This window comes from Camelina sativa, chromosome 11, assembly GCF_000633955.1.
Source record: "Camelina sativa cultivar DH55 chromosome 11, Cs, whole genome shotgun sequence".
NCBI lineage: Eukaryota > Viridiplantae > Streptophyta > Magnoliopsida > Brassicales > Brassicaceae > Camelina > Camelina sativa.
In genome coordinates, this window is record NC_025695.1 from 38,778,600 (window position 1) to 38,791,398 (window position 12,799).

Sequence of the window (12,799 nt, forward strand, 5' to 3'; positions counted from 1 at the left end):
TTAAGGGATTACTTTTATAAATAAGTTTTTAAATAAGTATAAATAAAAGGGTAGAATCCAAATTGTACTTAAAAAAATGTATATATAGATAGATAAGACGTTTACATAAAAGATTTTGCCCTTTTGTACAAACGTTTTGTGGAGGGCGAAAATTCTATCACTGTTACAATTTATTGTTTGCAAATTTATTAAAAATGTATTATAAATTTATAATGGCTGGTCACAGTCAGTCAGACAGAACATGCAACTCATACAATTAGGTTTGGTATTTCGGTTCTTTAGAATGGTTCGGTTCAGTTTGATTAACAGTTATCCAAAAACATTAGAGGATGCCAAATTACCCGAAAATATACTTTGGTGTTGTACGGATTTTTTGTTTTTTAGAAAAACAAATCCGGGTATTTCTGGCTAAATTTAAAATTTTCGATAAAATTTGACTTGGTAATTCGATTAAAGTATTATTAAAATCGGACTAAATTTGGAGAAACCAAAGTAAATTTTGGTAATATCCAATTATGTAAAAAAAAATATATATATATCCAAGAAACTGATAGGCTCAAGCTAAACCATAAAGTTTTGGATAACCAAACCAAAATTAGAACCCAACAGATTGATTCGGCAAAGAGAAGTAGAGAACTACATCGAACCAAACCTAAATTGTTTGGTTTGTTCGGTTGTATTATTTATCCCATCCCGATTTCTAGTTACAAAAAAAGATATGGAAACTTGAGAGTAGCCGATGTAAAATGTTTACTCTTCTCCTTTAATCGTAGCTGTCCTTATATAAACTTAAGCTCACATTAGCAAGAACTTCTCAATCAAACAACAGCTTTCACACAAACATTTAGATAACTTCTCAATCAAACAACAGCTTTCACACAAACATTTATGGATGGACCATCAATCCACTACGCAGCTATGGGGACCAAGTTTCCTTATGTGAAGAACTAGGATCGCGACTACCACCACTTCATCCACATCCTACACACCCGTGATGATATTGTCAAACCTCATTCATGCTATTTTTTACCTAGATTTCTTTATCGTAGTGGACAAAGCAATCAATTTGAAAACTACTCTATATATATATTGACTTCCAAAGTTTATAAAACCATAAACTATGTCAAGTTTTCGTCCTACAACAAATTGCAATTTAATTTAGCTACACACAACAATCTAACAGTTTTCATTTTTCCATGGTTACATGATGATCAAATTCTGATAAACAAAAACATTTTACAGTCATAATGCTGGAAGTTAGATTCTGTATTTATCGTGTATGTATTTGATTCTTGTCATTGGCAGTTGTAACTTGTAAGTACTTCAGAACTAACCAGTTGTATATTTCGAATTTTAACTATCATTTTTTCAACGGTGATGGCTATAAAAGTTCACAGCTGTAAGGGTATTCTGTCCACATCGGAATCAATCTTTTCAAGTATATGCATGCACCCTCTTACATAGTCCCTAACATGCATAAATCATAAGAACAATAAAAGTTCCTAAGGAAACCTAGCTATACGTATATGTCCTTGTACACATAAGTGAAAGACCATTGAAAAATATAGCGATATGATTCTTAGCTGATACATTTTTTAGAGAACTTACATATCTCCATGTAACTATGTAAGATTTGTATTCTTCATAAACCGATAAATTTCAATCCAAAACAAGTTCTTTTACTTAGTTCGAAGTGCTTAAGGACCTTTTATAAGTCAAGGATAAGTCTCGTGTTTGACTGACCAGAGACTGAAGTTAAGTCAATCCTAGAGCCTTGAAGAAAGTATAGAAAGAACGTGTGATCCCCATGAATTCGGACCAATAGAAGTTCCTGGAAAAAGTTAGTGCGAAAAATCCATCAGAATATCTTGAAGACTATATAGGAAAGAAGAAGAAATTGTGATTAGATTGGGAGAAATGTAATTTAGCGAATGCCATGAAGTCTCCTGGACCATGAAAAATGCATGAGAAGACGGGGTATGGAGCAATTCTAGGAAAAGACAGACGACAACAAAACGTCAAACCTAACCTATAAGAAAATTAAAAAACGTGAATCATATAAGGGGAATTGGCAAAACTAACTTAGAAAAAAACTAAAATTAAATCCCTAACTACTCTAACCATATAACTACGATATAGTGTATATAAACTACAATATATACAATCTTACCCTTCCATCATCTTTATCTACCTCTTTACCACCATCTTTAGCCACCTTCGGCCAGCACCGCTAGACACTTCCGCCGCACACCTCCGCCGTGAACCTCCACCTGCCAATTCCGCCGGAAATTTCCGCCGACCAACTCTGCTAGAAAACTTCCGCCGGCCACCTCCGTCGGAAACCTCCTCCGGCCACCACGGCCGGTTACCTCCGGCCACCAGCTCTCCATTGTCACCAAAAGACTAAAATAGTAATTATACACTACCTTCCTCCAATTCTCCTAATTTTTTTGAATATAGTGCTATATTCTTAATTTTGTTTGTGTTTTTGGTTATCACACAAATTGACCCATCGTATAATGACCTGTAAAGAAAGCAAGTTAAAAATAGTGAAAAGTTCAAGAAAACAAAAAAAAAAAAGAGTTTGTGTAACGGCAAACTCAAAAAAAAAAAAAAAAAAAAATTGGTAAACCAAGAACTAAACTAAATATAAATTAATGTTTAGGAAAAATATATGATGAAAACGGGCAAATGCTTTGGAATGCATTAGCAAATAAGACATTTTTGAGAAAGCATGAATAACTGAGAAATTATGGTAAATCATTCTTTTTTTTTTTGGCATAATCTCTAAAGTGTTTAAAATAAATAAATAAGTCATCAAATAATTGAAAGCACAGTCAAACTAAAAAAATCTACATCTCTTGATATTAAAAAAGTGAGTTTGATAAGGTGGTAGGGCCCTTTGATTATGTGTTCTTTATTTTGAGTCCATATATAGAGAGATATTGGAAGAAGCATGATCAAAAAGATTCAAGCACACCACCCTCAAACATTGGAACTAACTAAAATTAGGGAACACAACAAGGATGGCAAAAGTGTTGACACTTCTTGTTCTTCGAATACTCATGAATCTCTTATTTATCGGTTGGATTTCTCTCTGGATCATAAAACCCACCACTCTATGGATACAATCTTGGCATCAAGCTGAAGATACCATCAAACACACTTTCTTTGGCTATTACGGTAACCCTCAAATTAGCCACCACTCTTCTCTTATTTTTACTTCAATATATCTCTGATTTTTTTGCATTTATGACGGTTAAGGTCTCAACTTTGCCGTATTCTCATTCCCTCCTATTGCTCTCTCTATTATTGGACTAATTTATTTGAGTTTACTGCCGCAACATCATCGTCCAACAAGGTAATTAATACGATTTCAATCTTTAAGTCACGGTTAAAAAGTAAAAACAGATTAAAAAAAAAATGATGTTTCTATTCTGTCAACTTGTTATAATACTGAACCTGTAGAGGAGGGAGGAGTGCATCTATTACTATCTCAAGACCAGCCATTATCAATAGTTTCATTGGGATCATGCCTTGTTTCGAGATCATTGCTCTTTTTTTATTCCTTCTCTTTCTAGCTTGGACCTTCTATGTCCGTGTCACTAGCGACTTCAAGAAGCTGACGCCTGTCAAAACCATGAATTTTAACTTGTAACGTTTCTCTCCACTTCCAAGAATCTTCAACCTTTCTATATAGAATTGTTAAACTTTTTTGACTTAGTATTATATGTTTTCAGATGGCAACTTAAGTACTTTAGAGTTGCTACAAGGTTCGGTCTATTAGCTGAAGCATGTCTCTCTCTACTTCTTTTCCCTGTCTTGAGGGGACTCTCGATGTTCCGTTTACTCAACATTCAGTTTGCAGCTTCTGTAAAATATCATGTATGGCTCGGGACCGGTTTGATCTTCTTTTCTTTGGTTCATGGTGGAAGCACTCTGTTCATTTGGACTATTACTCATCACATTGAAGAAGAGGTAAAATTAATAACTCAGTTTCTTATAACAACAATCTATTAAATTACTGTCCCTGACTCTTTCTTGTGGTTTAAAACAGATTTGGAAATGGCAGAGAACGGGTCGGGTATATGTAGCTGGACTGATCAGTCTTGTAACAGGATTACTAATGGGAATCACATCACTTCCTCAAATTCGAAGGAAGAAATTTGAAGTTTTCTATTACACACACCATTTGTATATAGTATTTCTTGTAGCTTTCTTGTTTCATGCTGGTGATCGTCACTTCTATTGGGTACTACCTGGAATCTTTCTCTTTGGACTCGACAAGATACTTCGGATTGTTCAATCACGATCCGAAAGCTGTATTCTTTCCGCCCGTCTCTTCTCTTGTAAAGCCATTGAGCTTGTCTTGCCAAAGGACCCAAGTAAGAAAGTTAATTATATATTTCTCTGTTTTTAATATTACACATAGTAAGATTTCTTTATTTTGGTATTTGCAGGGCTTAATTATGCTCCATCGAGTTTTATATTTGTGAACATTCCCGTGATCTCGCAGTTTCAGTGGCATCCCTTTAGTATTACATCGAGCTCGAGTGTAGACAAACACACATTGTCTGTGATGATAAAATGTGAAGGAAAATGGACAAATTCTGTTTCTAACATTTTAGAAGAAGCTGCAAATTCTGAAAAGAAGATTAGCAACATAATTGTAAGAGTAGAAGGTCCTTATGGACCTGCCTCAGTAGATTTCCTCAGGTTGCTAAAACACTCTATACTTTAGCTCAGTTTCAATAAAATTGTTTAAAATTCGAAAGTATTGATTTTTTTTTTTTTTTTTGACATCTTTTGAAAGTATTGATTTGTTTGGCAGGTATGATAATCTGTTTCTTGTGACGGGAGGAATCGGAATCACACCATTTCTAAGCATTTTGCAGGAACTCGCGTGTAAAAACCGACTCAAAACTCCCAAGAGGGTGCAGCTTGTGTTTGCGGTTAGGACAGTCCAAGAACTTAACATGTTGCTTCCAGTATCGTCTATACTATTTAACCCAGTCAACAACTTAAGTCTCAAGTTAAAAGTTTATATCACCCAAGAAAGGAAGCATTCCAATGAGACAAGAACATTACAAGAGTTCTTGGCTCAGTCACAAGTTCAGTCAATTCACTTAGAAACCGACGAGGACTATTCAAGATTCCCAATTCGTGGGCAAGAAAGCTTCATATTGCTTGCCACATTAGTCCTTATAACCATGCTTACGTTTCTCGGCTTCTTGATAGGTTTAACCCATTTCTTTATACCTTCTGAACACAAGAATCATTCAAAATCTATGAAGTTAGCTACTTCAGGAGCTATGAAGACAGATAAAGAAAAGGTTCCTTTATGGGTTCCAGATTTGGTCATCATTGTCTCTTACGTTATAGCTATCACAATTGGTGGTTTGGCTGCAACAATTCTACAATGGAGACGACAACACAGAGAGGCACCAGGGTTGTCTAAAGAAGAAGTAAAACCAGAGGAAAGAAACTTAACTGAGTTAATACTAACTGCTCCTATTGAGGATCATGAGATACATACCGGAGAAAGGCCGAAACTCGAAGGTACTTATTAATAAAAACTATAACATTCTTGACTTATAATGTCTAATAAGATTCTATGTATTTGTTTTTGTAACACAGAAATATTGTTGGAGTTTGAGATGAACTTGAGAGGATGGTCGAGTGTAGGAGTGCTGGTATGTGGACCAGAGCCAATGAAAGAAGGTGTGGCACCTATGTGTCGCCAAAGGCGGCCTCAGTGTTGTGGAGTAGAGGATTCAGGAAATAAACACATGAAGATGAATCTTAATTTTCATTCTCTTAATTTGGTAACATGTATAAGTGCATATTTGAACATTTTTTAAAAAAATCTGATTCATGTTACCATTCATACATTTAGGGGGCAATAGGCGTTTTTCAAAAAAAAATGAGAAAACCACTTTGCGTTTTTTAAGGGAAGGTAATATACTATTGGATCGCTTTTTGTTTGTCTAGAATCAATTAGGTAGCGTTTTTGTAGATTACACATTGTTATTTTATTCTTTTTAAATTATTTATTTTATAAAAAGAGTAATAATTAATTAAATTTCAACAATAACTCTATGCTATATTTGATCAAAAACAAAATTTCTATGCTATAAGTATTTTCGATTTTAAAATTTTAAAAGTTCTGATAAATGAATTACTTTTTATTTATTTTATAAAAAGAGTAATAATTAATTAAATTTCAACAATAACTCTATGCTATATTTGATCAAAAACAAAATTTCTATGCTATAAGTATTTTCGATTTTAAAATTTTAAAAGTTCTGATAAATGAATTACTTTTTATTTATTTTATAAAAAGAGTAATAATTAATTAAATTTCAACAATAACTCTATGCTATATTTGATCAAAAACAAAATTTCTATGCTATAAGTATTTTCGATTTTAAAATTTTAAAAGTTCTGATAAATGAATTACTTTTTATTTATTTTATAAAAAATATTACACTTCATTATTCTTCACAAACTACAAAATAATCACTTATAATATGGACAAACAGATCCAAAAAACTTAAGTCAGTTTTAATCAAAATATAATTTTAATTTATGTCACCTAAAATGTATCATATTTATGTTAACTAGATTTAACAATTTACAAGTAAACTATAGTTTCTTCTAAAATGAAATTATTTTTAAAAGATGTATTTCTTCATTATTTGATAAACAAAATTTTACATGATTATAACTTTGGTTTTTAAAGTTCATAAATTATAAATAAAAATGAAAATACTATCTTGCTAACAATAAAAACTATAATATGTTTATAATGTGTAACTATAAAATTATATTAATATAATATATTTGTTTATAATATGTAACTATAATATGTATTATGCACCGCTTATTGTTTTTTTCACCAATCAAACATTATTTTGTACCGCTTATTTTGGAATAACCGCACTTGTCCCATAAATACATTTGTCCCGCACCTGTAGTTGAACCGTACCGTAATAGCAAAATTTTTGTTCCGCACTACCAAAGCATTTTTTAAGTTGTTTTATTTTTGGGTTTGTATGCTTTTACTTCTTTTTTTATTATTATTGAATAACCGACTGTAATAGAAGCTCTCTAATACAAATTTAAGCAAGCTCTCTAATACAAATTTAAGGAAGCTCTCTAACAATACGGCCAACTTTTTGAAACAAATGGAAAAATTTGTGGCCCAAAATACGTGCAAGTGTGTTGTGCAACACAAATGACTTTGACACATAGCGTTACTTCGGAAAAAATGGTCAAAATCAACCCAACTATTTTTCAAATGCTTTTTTATACTGAAACTTTAATACTCTGCAAATAACAATCTGAACTGTATTAAAATTCAAATTTGCTATCTAATCTATATAAAATGTTGTCAATTTCAACTTCTGTTCGAATAATGTTAAATGAGAGTTTAACGATGTTGAATCAGATGATCTATCGCATCCACGTGGCACTGTGAATGACTAAAACTAAGTTGTTTTGGTCATTTTTATGTGTGTTGTGGCAATAAACAAATCGTTTGACAAAAAATGAGATATTGGAGTCCGTTTTCGGGTGTATTGTGAAACTTCATTTTTGATCATTTCTTGCTACAAAATATCTAAAAATGACCAAAACGATGTAGTTTTAGTAAGTCGCAGTGTTATGTTGATGTCACGGATCATTGGATTCAACATCATTAAACTTTGATTTAACACTGTTCGAACAAATGTTGAAATTGATAATATTTATATAATTTAAGTAGCAAAATTGAATTTTAATACAATTCAGATTATTATTTGTAGAGTATTGAAGTTTAGGTACAAAAAAATATTTGATAAATAGTTGGAATTGATTTTAACTGTTTCCCCGCGTTACTTCGTATGGAAGTTTTGGTGCAGTTATGTGACTTACGTCAACATACAAAACCCAACAGCTGCTTTGACAATTCAGAATTTATGGACTGAATTTAAAATATATAAACAATATCTCCTTCTTTTTTTCTTTCTTTGACATCAAAACGATATACGTATAAGATTTGCATTAGTGTACTAGAGATCCTAATAATACCAATCTTACGTTTTTGGCAATGTATACATTGAATAGAGAGAGAGGAGTTATCTTACGTTAAACAATTATGTAAAAGCTATACTTACATGTAAAATATTAAGAAACACTTTGTTATATAACCAAACCAGATTATTCGTCTGTACTCTGTAGTATTCACAATCACAGCACATATATTTACAAATATATCTCAAAGGAAAGCAAAAGATTTGAAAGAAATAAATCTTATTTATTATAAAGAAATCTTATTTATTATAAAGAACTCAAATTAGCTTAAAAACTTTTGAATTTTAATGTATTAAAAAATAGCATATTTTCTGCATAAAATTAAATGCTTAGAGTTATTTATTTCCAGAAATTATGTTACATCTTCTTTAACTATGGTTTAAATTAATATTTAGCTATGAGTGCTATATTACTTACTTTATGAAATACATCTCTTGAACAAAAAAAAAAGTTATGAAATACACTTAGTTGATGCAAGAATAAAATATATATATATATACCTCATGAAGTTTCTAAATTTAGTATTAATATTCATTTTTCTATGTTAACAGCTTTGAACCATCATAAATATATAGATATCATTTTATCAAAACGAAATAAACACAAACACATAGTTACACCACATACACTTTAGTTAAAGAAATAAATCACAACGCACTTCAATGACTAAAATCCACAGAATCTTGGAGTAAGGAGAAATTAAACTAACCCAAAAACAAAATAAGTCCAATGTGTTTAGACATAAACATAGTTTCATTCAATCAAAAAGATCTTTATAAGTACAACAAAGCTCAAATTCTAATAAGAACTCTCTTTTTTAATTCCCAATTACCCAAAGATTCTCTCTCACTCCACAAAACTATCTTCGAGAATCGTGTTCCACTAAAGCTGTGAAACGGCTTTGCTCACCATTCAAACAAACAAAACAAAAAAAAAAAGCAAAGTTTCACGTTAAACACCATTTCAAAACCAAAATCAAATACCTTTCACACTAATCGTAACATTTTTTTTATATATTTTTAATCCACATTTGTTATCTTAATCCACTCTAATTTCGTTTTTACTATCCGGAACCTAAATTAAAAAAAAAAAAAAATCACAGACCAACAAAATTAGCCGAATGTGTGCTGATCAACTAAACCGACCCATCATCCCAATCATCTCTTTCCGTGTCACTCTCTTCCTCCCCCACGTTTCTTCTCCCTTAACTTTGCCTTTATGGGTTTTAACTTCTCCTTCTTTTTTCAGTTTTCGAATTCTACATATCCACATTTTTGATTCCACCACCACCACCATCATCTCTCTCTCGCTCTCTCTTCAAAACCTTCGGTTTCTCTAAATCGATGAGGCTCTACGTCTACATACTCCAAGCGAAAGATTTACCAGCGAAAGAGACGTTCGCGAAGCTTCACGTTGGGAAACACAGGTCTAAGACGAGAGTCGCGAGAGACACTTCTTCACCGATCTGGAACGAGGAATTCGTTTTCAGGATCACTACTGATGTCGTCGACGAAAGCGACGACGTCGTTGTGTCGATTCTTCACCACGAGCAGGAGGATCGTTATCACTCCAATGTTTCCACCGGATTGATTGGTAAAGTTAGGATTCCGATTCGTTCCGTTGCTGCTGAAGAGAATCAAACTCTCTTGCCGACTTGGTTTGTGATTGAGAAGCCTAGTGATGGCAAGTTCGTTAACATTGAATGTGGTTAGTCTCTTTTTGAATTCTGTTCTACTTTTGTTTGGAGAATTTGATTCGTTCTGTAGTATACTTGTGGTACCATTAGAGCAAATGGTTTGTTTGTGTTTACTCTGTTGATCATAAATTAAGCTTTGATTCTTTGGAACGGTGTTTTTTGGTGTTGTGTTGGTCATGAATTAAGTCTCTAGTTAGAACCATTAGTGATGTAGCTTGAGACCATAAATGAGAGAATGTGTTTGATTTTGAGATTTCTGTGACCTTATAAATCTGTTTCTATGATTTTTTTTGCCTTGATTTTGAGGAATGTGCCTTGAGATTTAACAATAGGCTTTATTTGCTGTTACTCAAGATAGATGAGTCGGATTGCGATACAGGACTCATCAGAATATTTGAGTTTGATATCTTCCCTTATTGGAAGGTTGTGGTTTATCTCTGGATGTGAACTTTACCTCTGTCTCGCAGGGAAAATCCTTCTCAGTTTGTCTTTGCAAGGGAAGTGGGACATTACCGCTGGTGAGAAAGTCCAAAATGATATCAACTTGGAAGGTGTGAAAGAACTCGAAGGGTCACCTAAAGATCTGAGTTGCTCCAAAGATGGGAAACGGCGTAAACACCACGATGGGAAGCACATAATGAAGAACCTTGTCAACCAGATTGACAAGCTTTTTCATAAGAAAGAGGAAATGTCTAAAAGACTCCATGACGACTCATCAGGAGGACAAAGCGTGACCTCGAATTATGAGGATGCCACTGACAAATCTTCTTGCTCTGCTACTTCTACTTGTACTAGCTTTGAGGAAGGGCTTGATCTGATGCAGTCTAGTGACAGTGAAAGAGAAGAAATGCCTGAGAATCTTACCGGGGGTGTTCTTGTAGATCAGAAATATTTAGTCTCACCCTGCGATCTTAACAAATTTCTTTTCACGCCGAGTTCACAGTTTAGGAAAGAGTTGGCTGAACTTCAAGGTTTATCAGATGTACAGGAAGGACCTTGGACAATGATGCAAGAAGATACTCCTCGTTTAACACGGGTTGTTACATACATGAGGGCTGCAACAAAAATGGTCAAAGCGGTAAAAGCCACAGAGAATCAAGTTTACCGGAAAGCGAGCGGGAAGCAGTTTGCTGTTTTCGTTAGTGTAAGCACTCCAGATGTTCCCTATGGAAATACCTTCAAAATAGAGTTGCTTTACAAGATACTTTCTGAAACAGAGCCAACTGCTGGTGGGGAACCTTCTCGACTGATCATATCATGGGGAATTCAATTCAGTCAGAGTACTATAATGAAAGGTATGATTGAAGGAGGTGCTAGGCAAGGGCTGAGAGAGAGCTTTGAACAATTTTCTGATCTCCTGGCTAAGACTTACAAAACTCTAGATCCGGCTGTTGTATTGGACAAAGAGCAGGTTATAGCAACAGTGCAGTCAGAGAAAAAGACTGATTTGAAATCAGCTTTTCTATATTTCTGGAGTTCTTCTGTCATCTGTGCTGTTCTTTTATCTGTATATGTTGTGGTGCATATACTGCACAGTGAGCCTAGCAAAATCCAAGGATTTGAATTCTATGGGCTTGATTTGCCTGATAGTTTTGGAGAGGTACTCAGTAGTGGAATGCTAGTTCTTCTTCTGGAGCGTGTTTATATGATGACTGTGCACTTTATACAAGCTAGATTACATCGTGGTGAGGATGATAGTTACTCTTTAGAAAATACCTTCAAACTTGTATTGCCTGTGCAGTCCAGTTGACTTCTTGTTTTCGTTCCTGATTTCAGGAAAAGATCATGGAGTCAAAGCAAATGGCAAAGGATGGATTCTGACAATAGCTTTAATCAAGGGCACAAATTTGGCTTCAGTGGAAGCAACAGAGATCTTTGATCCTTATGTTGTTTTCACTTGCAATGGGAAAACCAGAACAAGCTCTGTCAAACTTCAAGCCCAGGATCCCCAGTGGAATGGTAATCAAACTTTTGTTCTTATTTATCTTTTCGTCGTCAGTGACAATCCTTTGTCTCATTTCTTTCGTTTCTACTTTGTTTCCTAATATATCGCCACAATGCCATTTAACTTGGTGTGGTTCTTGCAGAGGTAATCGAGTTTGATGCAATGGAGGAGCCACCATCAGTATTAGATGTGGAGGTATTTGATTTTGATGGTCCATTTGACCAGGGGGCCTCTCTTGGTCATGCAGAGATCAATTTCTTGAAACATACAGCCGATGAACTTGCAGACTTTTCTGTTCCTTTAGTTGGTCATCATGCTCAAGCATCTCAGTCGAAGTTACAGTTGAGAATTTTTCTGGAGAACAAGAACGGGGTTGAAACAATGAAGGATTACTTGAGTAAGGTGGAAAAGGAAGTAGGAAAGAAGGTAAACATGTGCATCTACTGTATTTAAGCACATTTAATTGGCCAGTCATTTCCGACTCGGTGTGGTTGTTTGAAAATGCCTTCATTATGTTCATGTGCCACCCTGTCTCTCTTGTTGTATTTTTTGACAGTTGAACATTCGATCACCACAGAAGAACTCCGCTTTCCAGAAACTGTTTGGTTTGCCCCATGAAGAATTTCTTCTCAAAGAATATACTTGTTACTTGAAGAGAAAACTTCCTGTGCAGGTTTGCTTCCGTTTTCTTTTCCTCTGACTAATTCTTGAATCATCTTCCACTCAATACCTAAGAAATTTCTTTAACAGTGTGGTGGACGTACCCATCATAGATTATGCTGATCATAGTTAAGCAGGAATACAGAAAACACGTATTATAATGGTGGAACTGATGTAGTATCTAAGATATGCTTGCTGCTAATGTTGACAGGGAAAGCTCTATCTGTCTGCTAGAATTGTGGCGTTCTACTCAAATGTATTTGGACACAAGACAAAGTTTTACTTTCTTTGGGAAGATATTGATGACATCCAAGTGCTTCCCCCAACATTTGCTTCCTTAGGAAGCCCTTTGCTGCTCATTATTCTGAAAAAGAACCGTGGTCTTGACGCAAAGCATGGGGCTAAATCTCAGGATGATGAAGGAA

General features: G+C 34.1%; 2 protein-coding genes across 3 annotated transcripts in view; both read left to right on the plus strand.

The window, feature by feature from the left end:
• On the plus strand, positions 2,821–5,984 carry LOC104725524 (ferric reduction oxidase 8, mitochondrial-like). Of its 2 annotated transcripts, none has more exons than XM_010444193.2 (8): positions 2,821–3,183; positions 3,265–3,361; positions 3,469–3,654; positions 3,741–3,978; positions 4,058–4,385; positions 4,461–4,716; positions 4,814–5,559; positions 5,638–5,984. In XM_010444193.2, the coding sequence occupies exons 1-8, from the start codon at positions 3,027–3,029 to the stop codon at positions 5,859–5,861; spliced, it is 2,232 nt and encodes a 743-aa protein (XP_010442495.1). In that variant the 5' UTR covers positions 2,821–3,026; the 3' UTR covers positions 5,862–5,984. The 2 variants fall into 2 exon arrangements, with proteins under 2 accessions (XP_010442495.1, XP_010442496.1); XM_010444194.2 differs by having other exon boundaries at positions 2,829–3,183; positions 4,832–5,559.
• Positions 9,278–12,799, plus strand: part of LOC104725525 (C2 and GRAM domain-containing protein At5g50170-like) — a 5,804-nt gene continuing 2,282 nt past the window's right edge. Inside the window, exons 1-5 of the mRNA XM_010444195.2 lie at positions 9,278–9,780; positions 10,237–11,454; positions 11,546–11,728; positions 11,857–12,140; positions 12,271–12,387. Coding sequence (XP_010442497.1) covers positions 9,417–9,780; positions 10,237–11,454; positions 11,546–11,728; positions 11,857–12,140; positions 12,271–12,387 — 2,166 coding nt within the window. The 5' untranslated portion in view covers positions 9,278–9,416. The remainder of the gene's footprint in view (positions 9,781–10,236; positions 11,455–11,545; positions 11,729–11,856; positions 12,141–12,270; positions 12,388–12,799) is intronic.